Consider the following 24,335-nt stretch of genomic DNA (forward strand, 5'->3'; position numbering starts at 1 on the left):
GCTGAAAAAGGAGTTTCATTCAGTATCTTATACGTATCCAGTCTTGCTGTCCTCCAACTTGTTGACATTGATTTGCAAAGAGTTGGAAAAGAGAGACTGGGCTCCCACTAGGACAAATTTTGTGTACCGTATTCATTCCAATATGTGCCCATACCCCAATAAGGGTATTTTCAATTTGCTAAAGGGTACGATTAATGTTGAAGTGATGGATTTAAACGTTGATGAATAGCTGTAAACTTGCAATACATTTTCTGCATCAGAAAAGCTACTAGAACGTCTTGGGACTCTTTTATAACGTACTTCTCTAATAAACGCCTGGTCGGAGAAGATTGGGTAAACCGTGTAAAAGTAAACGCCCCCAAAATGACTTTTTAAGTGCCCTGGGTGCTTATTGGAATGAATACGGTACCTATTGAATATTTTACCATGCACCTGACCTTCAATTGTATATATGTGCTTTGTAAAAGCTCTTATTTTCAATTTTGGACAATTTGCAAAAACATGCTGAAGGTACTCGAAATATAGCTGGAGTTCAGTAACTCTCCTGGTCTTGCATACTTAAAAATGTTGGTGTTGCATACCTTGATCAATGACATTTTCGTGCTAACACTTGCCACTTTCTTAAATTGAATGACCAAACCCTGCACCTCAATGACTGTTTCCTGGCGGAGCTGACATTTATGTTGCTGCTTGATTTGGGACTTGGTCATGTATATATGTGGAAGAAAGTAGTTCCCTTTGTCTCCGAGTGTTTTGGCTGCCTTTCTTATCCAGATGGCTTGCTAAATCTTTCTGATCTGTTCTCTGGCTTTGATTTCCGATTGTTCCCACCCAATAACATGGTTTTCATCAGAAACATCCGTTATTGCCGATTTGCTATCCACCCCTCCCCGGGATCTTCGTGAAGGCTTTCTTTGAAGCCTTTCCAGCTACGGTTTTGTGTTCTTTTGGTCTGGTGCCAAAAAGCGGACGATTCACCAATGGAGGACTTATCACAATTGAGACATGGTATTTCGTACACACAGCCTGATGTTTGGGTTACATCCCATGGATCTTTTGGATGGACCAACAAATTTCTAAGTGTATGATGTGGTTTAAAGGCTGACTGCCATCCCCCTAGTTTTGGACTCCTGTTTGTTTCTTGTCTTGCGATTTGCTTTTTGTTTTGTTTGCTTAAAGGACCATTCTGTGTAGCCCAAGGGGGCCACTGAAGTTTCAAAGTGTACACATGTGTGACCCAGGGACTGCCTTTTGAGGAGAGCAAGAGCAATCACTCTGTACTGCTCCTTAAAGCTGATATAGGAGACTAATTTTTACCATTCTCTCCTTACATTCTAGTGCAAATGTTATAAACAGCTCTCCTTGAAGCCTCCAGAAGAGCTATTTAATGCTCTCCTGGTGATCAGAAAAGGGTCCTTTTCAGAGAACGAACGCAAATCCCGTTTAGGGGTTCAAAAACTCGGGTTTTAAGGAAAAGGGTTGTTTTTAAACTTCTAGCCTGGTGTGTTCAGAGGTCATTTTCGGATCCTGCTATTTCACAAAATGCATGTTAAGTATCGGGAACATCGCCCAAGCATAGATATTAGGAAATTATAAACAAAAACATGTATTAATAGAGGTTATCCACTTTACTCATGCGTGACTTATAACAAAAGGCGCTAGTTCCCATAGTATTCCTCATTCCAACCAATTCAATGCATGACCTCGGAGTTTACCTGCATGACTTTGGCGGGCTATTTCGAAACAGTCATGGTTGTACATGCAGGTACTTCTTTTGAAAGTCCTAAACAAGGTATAGCAGTCGTTGATAGGATATGCAGCTTATAGAACACGGATAACCTCTATACCATACTAAAGGGTTTATTTTTATATCGAAAACCAGTAAGGGTGGTACCTTTCAGATAATATCCTGCTTCGGGGTATTTTTCAGTTGCAATCCTGTTAGCAAAATCGCGCCAAGTTCCTGTTTAGGGGTGTATTCGCTGTCGTAGTGCACGTTAGTAACCATTGGTTACTGCTCCAAGCCTGGGCTCATACACCTGTTCTGAATTTTGATATGCCATAGGCTTTGTGTTGTGATCATTTCGATCAGTGGTTCGTAACAAAGAAAGCATGATCCAGTTGGCCTAGCAACGGTCATATTGTAACGTGCACTACAACAGCGAATTTTGCACAAAAGGACAAATCCTGTTTAGGGTATGTTTTGAAAATCTCTGGTCACACATGTGTACACTGCGAAACTTGAGTGCCCCCTCCCTGGGCTGTGTAGCTTTGGGAGCTTTGATATTGTGTACTTTCACCTTTTAGTCTTCCTCATCTGTGATTACGTTGTCTTTCCTATCCATTATTGTTATGACGTCGAAGTGCAAATATTGGTCAGTGTTTCTTGCGAGAAAGTTGGAAGTGTTAGCACGGAACTCATTGATCGAGGTATATAACATCAAATTTTTGGATTTTTTAGAATTTTGAACTATATATTTTATTGACAATCCTAAGGAACTTAATTGGCAAAAATTCTATTGTCTTTCAAAACGCAGTACTATAGTGGAACCTCTACACAAAATTGATTGGGCCTTGGGAATGGATTTTAGTTTGAAAAATCATGGGGACTTGTGTTAGCAGATTTTAAAATACAATTGTAGTTTACAATATTAAAAATTGAAACTTTGTACATAAGTGAGGCAAATAAGTTGTTCCCTACTAGCAGAAATACGAATTTGAACATGGTGGGTCTACAGTATGCCAAAACCTACAAATACAAATAATCTGAACAGTAGTTTTGTGGGATAAATTGTGGCCCTGTTACAGATGTCAAATTGCAAATGTGGTTGGATTGTGTTAAATAAAAACTACACCAATGTATTCCTCCTCGGGTCATTATGATTCAGGAAAAGTATAGCTTGACCCGTCTACGATGTACCTGTAGTTTTAAGCAAGAGGGTCAAAGGTCAAGTTTTGGGTCAGATTTGAGCAATTCGGGTTTTGATCAAAATGGTATCATCATAATACAAATAAAGATGGGCTTTACATATACATGTATATATGAGTATTTTTTTTAATTTGATGCAGATAGGTCAAACTATATTTTTCTTGAATCTTTATGACCTGAGGTCTACTTTATAACTGTCTGAGCAGTGAGCACTTCTGTAATATCTGTATAATTCAGGCATGAGAATTTTCCTGGTTTACGTTTTTTTTAGCCTCGTTTCACATGCCTTTTCAGGCTTTTTCAAACTTTCCAGGGTTTTTTTTATGGATGATCATTCTCGTGCCTGGTATATGGAGCTATATGGGGGCATGAACCTGCAAAACGGCTGGTCAGATTTATGATTTCTGCCGTGGGGAACATCTCACTTGATATGCATATTGCATTATCCGCCTCAGTACATGTTGATTGAAAACATCTAGTATATCGCCCTTAAATGCCCGGCACGTAAATGCAAAGAGTTTGGATTTGATTGTTGCCAAGTTTTACATGAAATCTTTGCATGTTGTGACCATTTGAGGATTGCTGAAGGCATCTGGGGAGTAAAAGCCCCTCGTACAACGACAGTCACTAAAAAGTAGGACTACTGTCAAGTGTTAATGCTTCTCCCGGGGCTTCTCCCCATAGGACCCCCGGGCATAGGACTAAGTAAAATAATTTCACTGTAGGACTACACTGACACTAAAAACAGACAAACTACCCCTCCCCCACACCACTAGTTTACACAGTAAAACTTCATGGCAAAACTTGTCTCCCAGTAGGACTTCATTAAATAACATCTCCCCCTGTTGGACTACTCATTACAACAAAACCTGGCAACAAAAATACTCCACAAAGGAAAACCACAACCTGGGAGAACAACATGCAGTACAAAAAAAGTAAGTCCCCATCATGGGAATTGATGTAAAAACATGTCTCCCAGTAGGACTACATTATATCCCATAGCAAAAAGGTAACATATCGGGGTTTGGGGTTACTTTATGGGATATTATCTGGTAGCTAGCGGATACTGGGATAATAAACGGAATATAGCACCACTTGCGGGTACTTGGTGGGACTAGAGTATCTCCTATGTCTATATTAATTACCAATGTAGTATTGGGACACATCCCAAAACTGGCTCTTCTACACCCTGTCACATGAATAACTGCCATCTGCTTGAAGCCAAATTGCCGGCAGGAACGAAGGATGGGTCACAAACACTTGTTGGGGTGGGGGGCCTGATGCAAAATGGTTAGGGGGTCTTAAATGTTTTGACCCTCCTAAGGGGGCCCTGAAAAATTGACCACACATTTTCCCGGGAAAATTGAGGGGGCCCTGAAATTTGTGAGATATGGGGGGCAAAAAATTTGCTCAATGCAATTTTTTTGCATCAAGCCCCCCTAACAAGTGTTTGTGAACGGTCCCAGATCCGAGTTCCTCTTATTCAAAGGATAAACACAAGGAATTTTTATACAGTGTATTCTATTTCAGGACTTCACAATACAATGTAGTTATACGATTGTATTGGGTGACAGTTTTTGAACATAAATAATAACCTTGACCTATTTTGTGATGTGAAACCGGTAACAAAACTTGAGATATGGCAAACTATTACTTGTTTAAAATGTTGTTTAAAGTACAACAATTTGAGATCACTTTGATTAAAATCAGAGTATTTAGGTCAAATTTTAAAAAGGTTTGTCTCAAAGCTCCTTCCAACTCTGAAAAACTAATGCGAAATGCGTTTTTTTTTCCCAGAGATTTTTTTCAAATTTGAAAAAAACCACAAGGTCCTATTCTACTGTATGAAGTGTTGTATTGAACAATAAAGTGATGCTGCTATTGTATTGAAGTGAAGTAATCTAAGAGCAGGGGTCTAAAATTGTCAAAACAGCATTTCAATCATATTTTTTACTTTTTCTGAAAAAAAATAAAAAAGAAGAAATTTTTATTTTTAACTAATGTGGGTGAATAAACTAATCCCTGCGTGAACTTTGAGACCAAACCATTTTTTTATTTGGCCTTGAATTTTGGCAAAAAATGTATTTTGTTTTTACCGAGAGGTCTTTTAGAGATGCAGCAAAAATGATGGATCTGATTTTGTTTAAATTAAACGTACATTGACTCATCCATAAGGAATTTGTATTGAGCTTTTATTTCTGGTAAACTTGTCAAAGAGAATGATATTTTTTTAATTTGAAAATTGTTAGTTTTGTATTTTTCTGACCTCAGGAGTATCATTTGTCCAAGCTGAAATTTGAGGATGCGTACTAATTTCATTTTTATTATTAAAAAAAAAAAAAGAATACCTTCATTTCCATGGTCATGATGGTACATGTATCTCTTCAATTCCATTTTCAGATAAATCCAGACAATGGCAGCCAAAGTACCAGCAATTGGAATTGATCTCGGAACCACTTACTCTTGTGTAGGTGTCTTCCAACACGGCAAGGTAGAGATCATCGCCAATGACCAAGGTAACCGTACAACTCCCAGCTATGTAGCCTTCACAGACACAGAACGTCTTATTGGAGACCCAGCCAAGAACCAGGTGGCCATGAACCCAAACAACACAGTCTTTGGTAAGTGCGAAAATATAATGAATTTCAGTCTGGAATGAAAGCTTTAGCTTTTTTGCATTTTAATCATGATGTCCAATGTCAAAACTTTACACTTTTGGGCAGGTTATCAATATTGAGGTTTTTACATATCTTAAATATAGAGATATTTTGCTCCACTACGCCGTTTTCCCCAATGAAATCGGACATTCCTAATCCTAAGCGAAGATATTTGTAAGTTATGGTATTATAAAATTGGAAATTGAGATATCAACCTTCAAAAATATTATTGACAATGTTGAGAGTAGGAATTACCTTGAAAAATGTCTCAAGAAATACAAGATGCCAGTTATATTACGATCTGAAACTATCAGACAATGTTTTAAACATTAATAACATCACTAATTCGCAACAAACCCAAATTGTGAAAAAATCACCCCCGGGCAGATTTTTGACCAGTTCTCCATATTTTATACGATCCTGCCCAAAAGTGTCTGGTTTTGACATGGACGTCACATGTAAGGTTATATTGATTCAAATGATTTCATTGGTTCATTCATTGATGACAAAGTGATATCTCTCCGATATAATCAGTCTTGTGACCTGACTGCAAGATATCAGTTGAAATTGAGCATCAGACAAGAGGTTTGCCTGATCATTGCTGGGATAAACTATAGGGCCTATATACTGCTAACTCTAGAATGTGTGCTAAAGATAAAGGGACTTGACCATCAATTTCATTCAATCAAGTTCCAGATGAAATGATGTCACTTATGATCACATACTTGCATGACAAGACAGGGTTCCCACTGTCCTTGAAAGTCCTTGAATTTGAAAACACCTTCTCAAGGCCTTGAAAGTCTTGGAAATTTGCACAAGGTCCTTGAAAATTGGAATTTTACCAAAAGTATCATTTTGAGTAAATTAAAATTTGGGAAGTGGAGAGTGGAATTTTAAAGGCTTCAAGATGCAGGAACCCTGTAAGATATTTCTCAATCTGAATCAATGGATTTGTGCAATCTAGTACTAGACATGAACACCACACAGTGCATTCAACATCATTTTCATCTACCTCAAAGGACAAGTATTTAAGGGATGGGGTATGAGCGTTTGGACAGTATTTATTGTGGGACATTAGAGCACATCAGACATATCGAATTGCATTCTGAATACGAAGAATGTCATTCTGATATCAAATAATTTTGATTTTTTGAAATTCGCAATTTAATACACATTTTATGGCAAATCATTAAAATTGATATTTTTGATATTTAACAGTACTTGAAGTAAACTTTATAAATGTGATGATTTATACTTAAAGTGTATGTAGGTGGGATGAAAAGCTGACGATCAATTGAAAATTTTGACCTTTCAGATTGAAGATATGGATTTTTTTCCCAAAACACCAAAAAAAATTAGGTCTTTTGGGAAAAAAATCCATATCTTCAATATGAAAGGTCAAAATTTTCAATTGACCGTCGGCTTTTCCTCCCTGCTACATACACTTTAAGAATATGTCATTAGATTTATATAATTTACTTCGAGGACTGTTATATATCAAAATTTGAAAAATATCAAATTTTATAATTTGTCATAAAATTTGTATTATATTGTGATTTTCAAAAATGAAAATTATTTGATATCAGAAAGACATGCTTCGATTCAGAATGCAATCGATAGGTCTGAGGTGCTCTCATGTCCCACAAAAAAATACTGTCGAAACCCAATAAACGCTCATTTTAGATCCCTTAAAAATCTACTAATAAAATCAAGATTGCTGTGCATAAGTGTCAATGTAAAACTTTCATTATCCATGGTCAATGCAGTTTTATCAAATCTTTTGGGTTACCATTCACACAAGAAGTATTATTTGCTTAACAGTATGAGCTCTGAATCAGTAAATGCATTTCTATTTGATAATTACCATTATAGATGCCAAGAGATTGATTGGTCGTCGTTTTGACGAGGGTTCAGTGCAAGCCGACATGAAGCATTGGCCCTTCCAAGTCGTCAATGATGCTAGCAAACCCAAAATAAGAGTAGAGTACAAAGGCGAAGACAAGACCTTCTTCCCAGAGGAGATCAGTTCTATGGTGCTGATCAAAATGAAGGAAACAGCAGAGGCTTATCTTGGCAAGGTAAAGCACAACATCTTTTTTGGTCCTATAGCTATTGGTGCCCAAAGAGGTACTGATGACTCTTTTTATCGTACGCTAAACATTGTACAGTGCATTTGTTTTTTATTTAATTGAAAAACAATAACACTATGCAACTGTTAATTATAATGCTTGATACAATTTATTACATCTCCAGGGAGTGATGCTATAAGTCATCGATACCTTAACACAAATGACCATACGGGTATGCTGCCCCGGAAAGACCCCCCTTTTTGGATTTCGCAGCTCCGAAAGACCCCCTATATTTGACCAAAATAGAGCTCTGAAAACCCTTGATTTTGATCATTTCAGCTCTAAAAGACCCCAAAATTGCTAATTCCTTACATTTCATGGTTTTTTCAGGCGATTTTCAACCAAAGAGCCAAGAAAGACCCTTGATTTTGACTGATCGCAACTCCAAAAGTCCCCATTTTACTTGTTTGCAACCCGGTTCGCAGCTCCAAAAGACCCCCTCAAAATTCTGGGGGACCATACCCACCAAAGCCGGGGGGCTTTAGCACAGAGGGTATTGTGCAAACCTGTCAGTCAGAGACAATACAATATTGTTAGTTTCATGCTGTTATCTATCCCACTTTGCTACTTTTGTAGAGGCGGTATCCAATGCAGTTATCACAGTACCAGCCTACTTCAATGACTCACAGAGACAAGCTACTAAAGATGCAGGTGTCATATCTGGCCTCACTGTCTTGAGAATAATTAATGAACCTACTGCTGCTGCAATTGCTTATGGCTTAGACAAAAAGGTTTGTATCAAGAGTCTGAGCACAGGCAGCCTATGTATACACGTACACATTGACACTTGTGTCTTTCTCAAGAGTCAAGTGTACATTGCTGGGCATAGGCAGCCTGGCCTATGGGTCTTTTTATCTTTTCAGTTTTCGTAAGTCTATTGTTCAGATACGAAAACGAAAGGGATTACGTGAGTAACTTGAATTCATTGTTAAGTTTGAAATACCAATCAGCTTATTTCAATAGAGGTGAATGCCTGTGTCAATAAAGGCTGGATAAGATAAGATTACAGAACACCGGTGTTGATGTTGTTAAATTGGTTCACATTAGTGTGACAAAATGCCAATCCGAATGAAAAGGTCTGCTTTTTTCTGTAAAAACGTTGAACATAAGCCATTAAATCACAAAAGGTCCGTTTATGAACCGATCGCACGGCCGCAGTGTCACCCTTCCCTTGTATCAATGTATATCTCCCTATTTCGCTTCCTCCCCGTCCAGTCTTCCCACCCGGTCCCTTCTCTCTCCTCTCGTGTTTTTCTCTTTCTAGTCTTTCCGTCCCTCCCTTTCCTCTCTTTCTCCCTCGCCCACTCTCACATGTTCAGTCTGTCAGTCTCAAGTATCTCCCTTCCTTCCCTCTTTAAAAAATTTATCAGTATGATCAATGATCAGCGCCGCAAAAATAAACATTTAAAATAAACTCGGGTCTGGCATATAGGCCCAACCTTTTTGCTGTTTTTTTGCACATTAGAATATGACCGTTGTTAGGTCAACTTGATCACGCTTTCTTTGTTACGAACCACTGATCGAAATGATCACAACACAAAGCCAATGGCATATCAAAATTCGGAACAGGTGTATGAGCCCAGGCTTGGAGCAGTAACCAATGGTTACTAACATGCACTATGACAGCGAATTATCAGATTAACAATTGCTATTGTGAAGAATGAATAGAATAAATTACCTTCGCTTGACTGCAATTCTTTTGTATTGCATATCAATATAACATGATTACTAAATTGCCACTTGCACGCCCATTGGGCGATATTCGGCCATTTCAGTGTCTCGTTTAATCGCCAATCGGACCGACTTATGCTTACTACTAGGCCTGGCATTTTCGGATAATTTTGTACCCGGGTACCCGGCGCATTTTTCGGGCGGGTAACCGGGTACCCGAAATTGAAAAATTTTGTAGTGTCGGTGGACCTAAATGCTAGGATCATTCATGGTTGACCTAAAAAAAAAAAAAAAAAAAAAAAAAATTTCAAGATGTTTTGTATTTTTAATATGAAAATTGATAATTTGTATTCATGTCATACTCTATTAATGATTTCAAAATGCATTGAATTTGAATGCATTTTGAAATCATTAATAGAGTATGACATGAATACAAATTATCAATTTTCATATTAAAAATACAAAACATCTTGAAATTTTTCCTACCGGTAATGTAATCTCGGCGGGTACCCATTTACCCGCCGAAAATGCCAGCCTTACTTACTACTTAGCAACATGGTTAGTATATATTTCGATGCTAGACTATTTTACGAGCCTATACACCAAACGCAAGTCAATTAAAGCCGTACAACTTATCGCGAATTTAAGACCGCAAAATTTAGACACATCTTTTTTCTAGATTAGCACCAAACCTCTCATCTCAAGTTTTCATGTCAGAAATTAATATAACTTGCCAAAACGAAAACAAAAATTCACTTGCTTATTATTTAGTAGCTGACAAAAGGCTAGAATAAAAAGATTGGTCACACCTGGGAGTCTAACACTTCAGAATAACAATGACATACGAAAACAAAAACAGAAACTGGAAAGATAAAAAGACCCTATGTATATGCTGTTTTATATTTTGTATAAAAATAAGCTGTTGGAAACTACTTATCCTCAACAAAAGTCTGTGAAGATAAATTGAAAGTTTTTTTTATAGTGAGCTTTTGATCCAAGTAGAATGCAACATTTTATTTTGCTAATTTTCTCTGCTGCTACCATGCTAATAAAGAGTCACAAATTGAATATTTGGAAGAAATGCATTATTTAAAATCAAAATCATTAAGATGTTTATCAACCACAATTAAAAGATAATTATAAATGAAGCAATCTTTCACCAGGGCTGACACTAAGTTTTGCATTTGTATATATCTTTCACAGGTTGGAGGTGAGCGTCATGTCCTAATCTTTGACCTCGGCGGAGGCACATTTGATGTGTCCATCTTGACCATCGAGGACGGCATCTTTGAGGTGAAGTCCACCGCTGGAGACACCCATCTGGGAGGAGAGGACTTTGACAACCGTCTGGTGAACCATTTTGTCACTGAATTCAAGCGAAAGCATAAGAAGGATATGTCTAGTAACAAGAGAGCGCTGAGAAGACTGAGAACAGCTGCAGAGAGAGCTAAGAGGACTCTGTCGTCAAGTTCACAAGCAAGGTATTAGACATGCTAGAAGATCTGAAGTACGGGGCAAAGGGTAATTTAAATTAACCCTATGAGAACTACCTGCCGATTGGCAAAATGAATATTGTGTCCAATTTTGAACCAATCAAGGAAGGTATTAGACATGCTAGAGGATGTGAAGTAGGGGCAAACCCTATGAGAACTACCTGCCGATTGGCCAAAATGAATTGTGTCCAATTTTGAACCAATCAAGGAATGTATTAATAAGATCATCTACAAATGCAAGTTTGACCATAAATAGTTTAAATCATAGTCAAATTGGCAATTGAAATGAGCATTTCAAGTTATCAACCAATCAGAAATGCTGTTAGATGACCAGTAGTGTCCAGGGGTTAAGTGAAGACCTATTCCTATTCTTAAAACAAAAGGTATTTTATATTGGCTGCAATTTACACATTTCCAAAGTTCAGAAGGGTAAGTGTACCTTGATAATACTCCATCCTTTGGAGGGGGCGTAAAGCCATCGGACATAACTATACATGTGTATCATAGTCAGTTATGAAAAGCATTTACCCCCTGACTGCCCCAATCTATGCCTTGGAGGAAGTTATCTGAATTTGATACTCACTATACACGGTGGTACTCTGTGCTTTGTATAAATGCTTGTAAAAACTTATAAATAACTAAATAAATGTATTAATAAATAATTGATGGATTAATTAAAAAATAACAAATCAATTAAGCAAACAAAGTTATCACAAATAATACCAGGCAAAATTACCTCCTTGCATTGAAAATGCATAGCCTTAAAAAACTTCATTGCCATTTATCTCGAAATGCACTTATTGTGGCTTAACTCCCTTTTAGAACCAGGATCTTCAATTATACTTGAGCATAATGCAGCTATTAACCCCATGAGAGCTACCTGCTGATTGGCCATAAAGAAGTTTACATTATCAATTGGACCAATCATCAGCAACATTGTTAGAATAATTTCACCAGGCAAAAAATTGGGGTGAATTATTTCCAAAGCTCCATTCTGATTGGTGATTAAAGTGACGATACCATGTATAATTGACCAATCAGAGGCAATGTTAGATCGGCAGGTAGTGCCCAGGGGGTTAAGTACACCTGCCAAATGTGAATATAAATGCAACACCATCTCTTACTAAATATGTTCAACCTGTTCTTATTGCAGCATTGAAATTGACTCGCTTTTTGAGGGCATCGATTTCTACACCTCCATCACCCGTGCTCGCTTTGAGGAACTCTGCGGTGATCTGTTTAGGAGTACCTTGGAGCCAGTGGAGAAGTCACTTCGTGATGCTGGCTTTGATAAAGCCAAGATCCATGAAATAGTCCTTGTGGGTGGTTCCACACGTATCCCCAAGATCCAGAAGATGTTGGAGCATTTCTTCAATGGCAAGGAGTTGAACAAAAGCATCAACCCTGATGAAGCGGTGGCTTATGGAGCAGGTAGGATACGATACTATACTATACTATACTATACTATACTATACTATACTATACTATACTATACTATACTATACTATACTATACTATGCTATACTATCAGACTAGACAAAATGTCAATAATTCAGGTTTTGCAAGGCATTTGTTAGCAAAAGTTGATCACCTATAGGTATCTTTACTAATTGGGACCTGCTAAATCCAAAAAATGCGGTGAGCAAGCGTTGTTTAAAATCACAATGACCCTCAAAATGACCCCAGAAATGACCCCATAGGGTTATACAGGGGTCAAAATTAAACATGCTCCGATTTCACTCATTAGCATATATCAAATTATCCTTCTGGTCATAAAGATCACAAAAATGAAAATTTTGTGCGTGTGGAGTTATGTGCCAAAAAGGGCCGAAGGTCAATTTTCAAGTTGTACAGGGGTAAAAAATTTAAGTTGCCCTGATTTTCATGAAACTTGTACCAAATTGTTTGTCTAGCTTCAGGTTGTAAGAAAAAGATAGGTTTTCACTATCTGTGATGTATGGTTGACATGGTGCCTTCGGGAAAGAAAGTTTCCTACTATAAAGACCTAACTTTTGAGATGGTTTGTATATTTTAAGGTGCAAAATTAACAATAAGGGGCCCGCTTATACCGCCGCATTCAGTAAGTCGTCATCACGACACTTGTAAACAAACCCTGCTAGAGATGAGTTTGATGACGTCAGACGCGATAAAGTGTTTTTATCTCTGTCTTTCATTATAGCTGTGCAAGCTGCAATCCTCTCAGGAGACAAATCAGAAGAAGTTTCAGACCTACTGCTCCTTGATGTTGCCCCTCTGTCACTTGGTATTGAGACGGCTGGTGGTGTGATGACGTCGCTCATCAAGCGTAATACGACCATCCCAACAAAACAGACCCAGAAATTCACCACCTATTCGGATAACCAGCCCGGTGTATTGATTCAGGTTTATGAGGGAGAGCGTGGTATGACCAGGGACAATGTAAGTGATCGCAAACAAAATTTGGCTCCAACTCACTAGTTTTCCACTACATTAAATGTCACATTTTTAAAAGCTAATGACTCCTCTGGCTCAAAATACCACAACAAAATGGACCCAAATGGACCAAATTTTGAAATTGGCATCTTTTTTATTAAAGTCCTGTATTATACCAAAGCTAAACTAATTTTGGACTATTAGCTTTAAAATGGTAGACTTATGTGTGCTTCATGTGCATTTATCCCAGTAAAGTAATAATGCGACCAAGTTTTCCCCCCTGGAAATTAAGCTCTGTACGCTATATTTGGCCTGAAGTGGCAAGATGATAGGGCAGGGGCTATTTTAACGTGCCTCACCGTCACGTTCGTGCAATGAGATAAAAGTGTTGATGAAGTAGAGCGCGTTTCAAAAATTAAAAAAAATTGACATTTTTACCCTGAATGTGACCGTAAGAAAGGCTCTACCATTGTCTACTATTAAAGCATATCTACACGGATGGTTAATTGTCACTGCACGAATATTTTATCTCGTCACGTACGTGACAGTGAGGCACGTTAAAATAGCCCCTGTGATAGGGGGTGTCAATAGTGACTAACCATCAATCGAAATATCACACTAGTAAAGTTGAATAAATGCACTCCTTTGTTTTCACATGTTTTCTTTAATTACTTCTTACTTTCTCTTACTTTCTTGAACTTATTGCACATTGCTAGTTAAAATGTGACATTCCCTTTAATATCATGACCATTGCCATGGAAACGAATAGAATGTGCGGATACAAATTTGCCAATATGGCAGAAAAGATTTTCCAGACCCTTCTGAGCATTTCCCATGACTTATTTAAAAAAAAGTGTCATAGATGCCTTTACATGTGACATTGTAATATCAGTCAGTAGGCAGAGTTGGATAGATATTGTTTATAGCAATGCTAGTTTGGTTTGTGAACCAATAGATAAATGAAACGTCTCATTTCTAATTCATGGGATAAAAACAAGTCTTTAATAAACACAATTATTAACCAACTTTTTTTCCCAATTGCAGAACCTTTTAGGGAAATTTGAGCTGGCGGGCATTCCTCCAGCACCCCGTGGCGTACCGCAAATCGAAGTGACCTTTGACATTGATGCCAACGGTATCCTCAACGTGTCTGCCCAAGACGAGAGCACAGGCAAGCAGAACAAGATCACCATCACCAACGACAAAGGGCGTCTTTCCAAAGAAGAGATTGAAAAGATGGTGTCGGATGCGGAGAAATACAAAGCGCAGGATGATGAGCAGAAAGATCGCATCCTGGCCAAGAATGCACTGGAGAGCTACGCGTACCAGATGAAGAGTACGGTGGAAGATGATAAGATTAAGGATAAGATCTCCGATGAGGATAAGACTAAGATTATTGAAAAGTGCAAAGAAACATTGGATTGGATAGATGCAAATCAGGTTGGTCCGCAATTATTGTTTAACCCATGAGAACTACCTGCTGATTGGCCAAAAAGAAGTTTTCATTATCGATTGGACCAATCAGCGACATTGTTAGAATAATTTCACCACACAAAAAAATTGGGGTGAATTATTTGCAAAGCTCCATTCTGATTGGTGATTAAAGTGAAAATATCATGTAATTGACCAATCAGAGGCAATGTTAGATCGGCAGGTAGTGCTCAAGGGGTTAAATTCCCCGGGGGGTACTCAGTACAAATGACCACACAGGGATGTGCTGCAAACATGGGTAGCATTTTCAGCCGTTTGGTATATCAATGACCCCTTTTTCAAAGCCTATTTTGGTATATGAATGGGTCCTTTTTTCAAAATTTTCTCAAATTTTTTTTTTTTTTTTTGAAAATATCCCAATTTTGCCTAAATTTTTGAAATTTTGCCAAAATTTTAGGGAAAATTTATAAAAAACTAAGACAATTTGGATTAAATTAGGCCGAAATTTTTCACTTTTGGTATACCGATGGGTCCAAATTTATTGATTGGTTCACTTTCAAATTCTCAGCGGCACACCCCTACCAAAACCAAACTTGAGTACCCGTTAATATGTTAAAATTAAGAAATTTCTTATGTATTTCATCATAAGTTGCCAGCAACCACAAATTTAACACCTCACGAAATTGTCAGTGATACTTGAAACCGTGTTTTGGGGAAAGATGAAAATAGTGAAAGCTTGATCCATAATATTTTAATCGTTTGTTTTCCCATTTATTTGTAGGCTGCCGAGAAAGACGAGTTTGAATTTCACCAGAAAGAACTTGAAAAGGTGTGCGCCCCATCATCACCAAGCTGTACCAACAGGCTGGAGGAGCTGGTGGAATGCCAGGCGGTATGCCTGGTGGTATGCCTGGAGGTGCAGCCGAAGACAATAACCAAGGCGGCAGCAGCGGACCAACCATTGAAGAAGTTGATTAGATCCATCTACCTGCCAGCCTATTATAGCCAAAATATTAAATTCTCGATCATGAGAGCCAACTTGGGTACGCAGAGTTATTTGCGTCAAGCGTACTACGCAAAGACACACGATTAACGCGCAAACACAGCTTTTGAGAATTGACCAATCACACGGTCGTTGCTAGGCAAGGTCAAGGTTCGGTTGTGCAGGTCGCGGGATCGTGTTATTCTATGAAAAGTACGCTGACGCAGAAGGTACATCCTCTCATGATCGAGAATTTGTTATTTTAGCTATAGTGAAGAAGACAGTTTTGTTAAGTTTGTGAATTTGTACACATTGTTGCCTTTATTTATTATGTGATTATAATGATATGTGATTATAATGATGGAAAACCATGAAAACCATGGAAAGTCCATAAAGAATAAGTGATTTTTTTATTTCATTGTAATTTTCAAAATCTACAAAATTACAATTTCATAGTAATTTTTGGAATTCACACTCCCTGTGTGGAGGATTAAGGGGTATATGGATATCCAAAGGAATAGCCCATTTTGGCATACTGTAAAATATAACAGCCATCATAATTATGATAATCTAAAGCCTTAACCCCCTGAGCACTACTTGCCGATCTAACATTGCCTCTGATTGGTCAATTACATGATCTTTTCACTTTAAGGCCCCCCAAAAAATTGTTTGTTTGTCCATGTCCGACCGACCGTGTACCCTGGTCCCGACCGTGTCTTTTTTTTTTTTTTTTTTTGGATTTTTTTTTTTTTTTTTGGCATTGATGCGACATCGTATAAAACAGTGGTTAGTACAAATTTAAAGAAAGAAAAAGTAAATAAAATGAACAGTATAACATGCAGAACCATCTCAAGAGTTAAACCAGTGAAGTGCTGTGTGTTTTGACTTATTTACCAGTCTTCAAATTGTCAGTTTCAAGTGCAATATCTGTAAAAAACAAAAAAAAAAAAAAAAAAAAAAATGTAAAAAAAAAATCTTACCGACCCAACTATTTCATAAGCCTCTATGGACAAACAAACATTTTTTTTTTTGCAAATCACCAATCAGAATGGAGCTTTGCAAATAATTACGCCCCAATTTTTTTGCCTGGTGAAATTATTCTAACAATGTTGATGATTGGGCCAGTTGATAATGAAATCTTCTTTTTGGCCAATCGGCAGGTAGTTCTCATGGGGTTAAGGATTATTTACACTCAGTGACATAATTAACAAGCCTCATGTAGTTGAGATATGTTGGTATTGGACATAATCCAAACAGTTTGGATTTTGTAAACCTAAATGTGTCTAAAGCCGGTTTGCCCATGTATTAATTGTTCATACAGTATTCTGTGGGGCTTTCAAATACACATTTTTGCCTATCAAAACAGATTAAAAGTATACCAGCATGACAAGTGTGGGAGTCAGGGCTGTGCAATCAAGGTAGGAACTTAATTTTCTTGGTCGGAGTTGTTCTATCTATTGCACTTACCCACTTCTATATAGATGCCACTTTTGAGGTTTTAGCCTGAATTCAGTTTTAAAGACCCATTCAGTGATTCCCAGTGCAAGTGTAAAAAATTAAAATTGTTCATAAATTGCTAAGTGAAGGGCAAGTCATTCAAATTGTCATTTGGTATTTTTTTGGCAAAAAACAAAGAAAACAGCAGTACTGACAAAGTTGAAGCCCCATTCAAATACATGTAGCTAATTTATATACTGTCAGTATCTAAATTACAGATTCGTGTAAAATGTCTTATTTTGTCTTTTAAGACAAAAATAAAAATTTAAAAATTTAAAAATACACGGCTTTCGGCTGAATCATTCGCAGGCTATGTTAGCACATCTATGAGAATGACAAAGGTACCAAAATCTGAATTTTGATAATTTTTACGATCGTCCGGATGAGCAAATCACTGAATTGAGTCCAAATTTCCGAATTTTTATTCATTTTTGGCCAGTTTTGGGGCTTTTTGGCCTGCATTCACATGCTTTTTCAGGTTTTTCTCACCAGTTTCAGGTTTTTTGAGTGAAACTGAGTGGCATCTCTGCCCACTTCTCACATCTCTGTCAAAGGGGACACCCGTACAAAATTCCTATTAGTTTGTACAGGGCCTTTCAGTTCCAGTCAATTTTCTCAGCACAGAAAATACAAATTTAGTTGAAATCGAACTTTTGGAATTGTTTCATCAAGAGGTATTTATTTTATGGTATGTTTTGATGGAACAGCCAAATTGCGACAAAAATAACCACATGATGTATAATATTAAATTTTAATATGCTTTTTTTAATTTAATGCTGATTTATTTTTTCAAATTAGTTTAGTTTATGGTGAAAGTAATGAGAAAACTTCTTTGGCAAAAATGTAGTTAAGTAATTCTGTTCTCAATGTTATTATTGGTGTGGATGGTGGAGGATTTGTTCATTGGTTAAAGCCGTAAGCTTAGTATCAGGTTTTCTCCGGGATCTCCGGTTTCCTCCTGTATTGCAAAAATCGGTGATTAGTTGTTTGGTTATCAAAACTTCCTTCACCCAATGGAATTTGGGGAGCTGCACAGATAATTGGTGGATGTTACAATCTAAATGCGGATAGGTGTGCGCCGTTCGGCAGCAACCTAGTTGATGCGATTTGATTGTGATGATTCACCATTGCAGCGAAATTACAGCGTTTTGAGTCCTCTAAGATCTGGAGAAAGGCGCTTTATAAATCCAAAATTTATTTTATTTTATTTATTTATTTATTTATTATTATCAACACGTCGGTCAATAACCTTCGACTGAGCATGTTATGAGAAAAGTATTCGGATACTGTTCTCCCATGATGCCCAGGGTAAGGCTGTACAGACAGCTCAACCAAAAATGAATGTGTATTCAAAAGTGACAGCTCGTGATACATAGCAATGTTACAATGCAAATTAGTTTAAATCTGAAATAAGTTGACTGAAATATTGACATCTGAAATAAGTTTGTAAAATAAGTATCTAAATGCCCTTAAGGTGGCACTACACCCTCGATAAATTTGTGACTATTTTTGCATTTTTCTCAAAAAATAATAAAAATGGTAATAAAAGTTATGTATATATGGGGCAGGGAATCCAGTTACTACACTGGAATTTCAGTGACTCAAGACAAGCGGTACGTTATTTATGGTAAGAAAAGAGGTACAGCTTGAATGTACAGTGGCAACTCGTTAACACAAACCCTATTAACATGAAGTTCCTGATAACAAGAAGTATGTTTTACATTCCCAAGCATAAATTTCACATTTTATTAGAACTGGATAACACATACTCCTGATAACAAGAAGTAAAATTTGAATTCCGCACAACTTTGTGTTAATGAGTTTCCACTGTACCTCATTTCTTAACATACATGATGAACCACTTGTCTTGAATCACTGAAATTTCAGTGATGTAATTGGATTATTGGATTCCTTGCCCCTATAATATACGTAACTTTTGTTACCAGTGTGTAGTTGTTTTTTGAGAAAAATGCAAAATTAGTCACAAAATTTATCAGGGTGGTGTAGTACCACCTTAAGTTCATCAGGACTGATATAATTAAATCAGATTTTGTTGCATAAGTCCAGAATTTTACTCATGTTTTAGACATTTCATTACTGATGAAATCTTCTGCACAGAAGACATATAATTGGGTCAGAGCCACACTTAATAGTAATATACTGTATAATTGGTTATTTTTGCGAGGGTTTTATTAAATCGCGAATTTCACAATTAGAGCTCCAACCGCGAAAATAACACCTCACGAATGTATGCCATAATGTACATTGTATTACAAGTATAGGGAATGACTGGGCAATCGCGAAAATAATATTCACGAAAATGTGTCTCTCACTCCAAATCGCGAAAATAACTGTATGCGAAAATTGCCACTTATACAGTAAAAGAAGCACAATGTGTTGCTTTGCATGTGTATTTATTGAGGAATAGGGAAAGGAATCTTTTCATTTTCACTTCCAAAATGTGGACCTTTTTTGAATGAAAAAGTGTGATTATGCCGATTTTTGGTCAAACTTGGACAAATATAGCCCCAGCTTGTTTGGACTTTCCGAACACTTTATCTCCAAAAAATAGACCTAAAAATGTTCGGAATAGACATCCCAGAGCAGCGCAGCTGAGGGCTGCAATATAACAATTTATCATCCTCAATTTCTTACTCGCCAGGTGGGCGGGCGCTTTTGAAAGTTTACCTGCCTGACAGCAAGTTACCCGGCCGCCCCTGGCGTTCGGGCGGGTGTTAAAGTACATCCCTGCACAGAAGATGAAACATGCGAGTAAAATTCTGGGCTTGTACAACACAATTTGATATTGAAGATAGTGCTTTTGAATGTTATTTGTTTACTACCCATTGGCCCAAATCGTTTTTGTACATACAAGTGTAGAAATAGAAGAATTTGTTATTTTCTGTATTTATTATAAGATGTTTCCATTCTTGAAGAGTGGAATAGTTCTGTGAAAGATAGATATCATTTCATTTCTTGAAATACTTAAAATTATGCAACTATTCACTGTTGAGTCTCATAAGTTGTTTGTAGACCCGTTTCCTATATAGTGGCAATATCCTCATGTGTTACAGTGGTGCAAACATTCTAGCTGCGATGAAATAGGTTTTATTTTTCATGTATACTGCGCCAATAAAGTATACTTACACTTGAAAAAATTATCACAATTTCCAAACTGAACAAAATTGGGGTAAATTTGTTTTTTTAATAGATCCTGCACATTATGACACCACATTGAATCCAATGTGACTTCAAGAAGGAAAGTTACAAGCATTTGATTAGACGAAGGTCCAGTTTTAAAAGTGACAAACTGGCCTATTCAAAACTCCACAGACTAGAAATCTGGTTTGAGAGTCGTGAATGGCTAATTTATTTGAAAACAAAAGAAAACTGAAACAAAAGAACTGACAAATAAAATAAAAAGTTATGAAAAGTACAGAGAAGCAAAAACTGAAATAAAAACTGCTTTAAATAACGCTTCGTTGAAGAAATTGTGTTGTCTCTTTGTTTCGCTTGTTGGAATCTTTTTGTGCCTTGTATAGGCCAGTTTGTCACTTTTAAAACTGGACCTTCATCTATTCAATTGCTTGTAACTTTACTTCTTGAGGTCACATTGGATTCAATGTGGTATCATAATGTGTAGGATTATATAGTGCATCTATTAAAAAAACACAAATTAACCCAAATATTGTTCAGTTTTGAAATTGTGATTATTTTTTCAAGTGTAAGGATACTTTATTGGCGCAGTATATATAACATTCTGAAAGCAGCGTGTATTCCCTGTTCTGAAACCAGGCAATTTTCTGAATACTTGATCACTTGCACCCTATACATTACATGAGAATTTGCCAGCTTTAATTGTTGTAATGTTTCACTATGTAAACAATTATGATTGTTGTTTAAAAAAGTTACAAATGTTTTTAACAAAATTTGGTACTTTTTGTTTCCAGTTGAAAATTTTGAACATTTAACATTAGAATGAAATTGATTATCTAAATAAACAACTAGAAGATCAAGTTAAAATGGTTTTATGTTGTATTATGTGTGTGTGTGATGACTGTGCCTGAGATGCATCCAAATAGCTCCAAATGCTCACCATATGTTACTGTACTTTTGATGTTCTCAAAGTCAAATTGGTCAATTATGTGAGATGAACTGAAATAAGGCCTATTACTCAGTCCTAATTTAGCTTCTTGAAATGCAAAGGAAATCTATATTTGGATTTGTAAAATATTTTTACCATTGACTTGTATTTAAAACTACCCAAAAATGCATGTTGAAAACAAATGTCACTCCATGTGGCTGTGAACTCAAAATTGTGTTTTTTGTGGAATTTAATTTGTGTATGTGACAGTGGAAGTTTTGAATAAAATGCTCAGGTGAACAGTTCAAATCCTATTGCAAACAAACTTGGGCCATAGGTGAAGTATGTGGGTCTGCATGTTATGGTGTTGTATCACATAATTTAAGGTCACGGTAGGTCATCTGAAGCAATTTTTTCTTGAAATTTGGATTAATGTGAGTTGCTCTCAGGCTATGCGTTTTGCCATGTTTCAACGCAGAGGAGGCTTAAAGGCATTCCTACAATGCACTATGATTGACCTAATTTTAAAGGCAAAGTCCCCATTGCCACACACACAAAATGGTAATTGTAAAACTGCAGCCAATGAGCTAATAGTTGAGACTTATAACTTATATTTGACTTTCTTACAGGAAACATTCATATTGTCCCACTGCATTAATTTTATTCATAAGTCTTGATGTTTTGAATGTTAAATAAAAGGATAAAAACACAGATATTTGCACACAATCCCAATGCAAGGTATGGTCAACCATGCCACATGTGTACAAAAGCCCGACATACCAAGGTCAGAAAACCCATTGGGTTATGGGAATGTCTTTAAACATCCTCTGGTTTCACAGTATGGAGCTGCAATTATGTACGGTGATAGCGGCAAAGGGCACCTTACTCTCAATTCTGTGCTTTCCTGAGAAGAGCTTCTTTTCATGGCCCATGTTGAGTTACTTTTGTTGGCTTGTTCATTCAACTAAACTGGGCTTAAAAAGAAACTTTTAAGGTCATATCTTATAATAGGGATGACCATCATAATTTCATGTTGCCCCTTTTGCTACAAAAGATTGTTTTCTGGAAAGAACTCATCAACAGAAGTATTTTGGTGGTCAAATGGTCAAAATCGGTCAAAAACTTTTCGAATTATGAATTTTCAAAGTTTCCCATTCTGACCGGTCATTGGAACGAAATAAATTGACAAAGTCTAAATATAGCAATGTGAGCAAAATTGGTATAAGCATATATTTACCTTTTATATTTCTTTATTTTAATATATATGCAAACATGAAACAAGCATATTGTGAAAGTATCAAAGGGTTTCTTATGAAATGGCACTTTACTAGTCAATAGCATGAAGTATTTCTTCAAACCGAGGCACTGAAATCATGCTTTTAGAAAACATTTGCCAAAAATCATCCATAATGGCCAAAGTGGCACAAAATCAAAAGTCCAGGTGAACTTTTTTTCCACAACAATATACACTACACATAAGAAAAATACTAATGTACTACAAGGGATTTTTAACATAGGAATCCAAACAATCAAGTACCAACATGCACAGCTTTGTCCTGATATCACTTCTGGGGTTTTAACAAAATGTTTAACCTCTATTGTGATTGGCAGCAGCATAAGGTATCTCTTTGATAGCTGATAATGCCCAGCCATTCAGCAAGTGGCTAATAACTGACCTTGATAGGCTTGAATGAATACCGTCATGTGCTACAAAACCATCACACTCCAGGGCCTGGTCAGTCCATATGCTACAGGGAGCACAGTACTTTAACAATGGAGTGAAAAGACTCATTATTGATTAGGCGCGTATTTTAAAAGTACAGCTCCTGTGCGTGTATAGCAGCAAGTCAGTGCAGATGGTATAAATATAAGAAAATGTTTAGGGTTGAGATCAGGTGAATAATACAACAAATGAGCATGAAACTTCACATTTATGTTCAGAAAGGTGTCTATTTAACATGATTAGAAAGGTGTTTAGAAATTCCAAAGTGATTCTGGTGATTTAATTTTTAACTCGAGATCTACTTGTCCGTTTTTTTTCCTTTTTACAGAGGGTATGATAGAGGTAATAACAACAACTCTGCCAAATTACAGCTCAGTAGGTCAAGGTGTTCACCTGATCTTATTCATCTGAATATTTTGTGCCATTCTGAGCAGTGCTGCACTGGCCACTGGCAATTAAGCGCACTGTGGCGATGGACCAATTTTGACTCACACTTACAGAAAAACCAAATAAGTTATGATGCTGTAATTTGCAGGATAGTTACAAAACATAATTGGCATTAACATCTCCAATCTTTACAGAAAAGTTATGAAAAATAAAAGAATGAGCTCAATTTAGAAATGTCTGTGCAAGCAGTGCACAGTTGAGCTCCCTGCATGTCTATGGGAGTGTTCTAATCAACTTGATGGTTCATTGGTCATCCCTACTTATAAGCAGTTGTCCAACGGACACAACAGCAAAATACACTGACACGGAACAGATTCCCGAACCACATTCACAGGCATATAATTGGCACCCAGCAAAAGAAATCTGTGGGAATGTGTACAAGAGTTTTAGTTTACATAAGTGATAATTTCCAAAGAGTAAGTGGAATAGTGTGGAACAGGCTGCTTCTGCTTTTCACACACTTTTTTAAGAAAAAGGCCTTGTTCCACACTATTCCACTTACTCGCAGATTTCTTGTGTTGGGTGCCAATTATTAGGCTGTGAATGTGGTCCAAGAAGCTGTTCCATGTCAGTGCATTTTGCTGCTGTGTCAGTTGGACAATACTGACCGGTGTTTAGAGAAGAGTATTGATGGAATTCTGTGTGCAATTTCTGTTCATTTTTAATTTTATGGACAGGATTTTAAGATATGACCTTGTGAAAAATTATAAGTTTCTTTTAAGCCCAGTTCAATTAAGGTGGCTGTGTACTCTCAGACATGCATCTAGTAAAAGTGCAATAACTTTGTAATTATTCACAAAAACATATAAAAGTATACATTTTTATGAAGGCAAGACATCAATAAATCTTAATATAAATACAGATTTGGGGGTAAAACAAC

The 24,335-nt window shown here is 36.9% G+C and overlaps 1 protein-coding gene across 1 annotated transcript; it reads left to right on the plus strand.

Annotated features, from left to right (window-relative positions):
* Positions 1-5,342: 5,342 nt before the first annotated feature.
* LOC140142158 (heat shock cognate 71 kDa protein-like) lies at positions 5,343-15,700 on the plus strand. Its single transcript, XM_072164124.1, has 8 exons — positions 5,343-5,550; positions 7,459-7,713; positions 8,292-8,446; positions 10,590-10,867; positions 12,033-12,310; positions 13,059-13,297; positions 14,336-14,731; positions 15,575-15,700. The coding sequence occupies exons 1-8, from the start codon at positions 5,343-5,345 to the stop codon at positions 15,698-15,700; spliced, it is 1,935 nt and encodes a 644-aa protein (XP_072020225.1).
* The last annotated feature ends 8,635 nt before the right edge of the window (positions 15,701-24,335 follow it).

The sequence above is a fragment of the Amphiura filiformis genome, chromosome 20 (assembly GCF_039555335.1).
Source record: "Amphiura filiformis chromosome 20, Afil_fr2py, whole genome shotgun sequence".
Taxonomy (NCBI): domain Eukaryota; kingdom Metazoa; phylum Echinodermata; class Ophiuroidea; order Amphilepidida; family Amphiuridae; genus Amphiura; species Amphiura filiformis.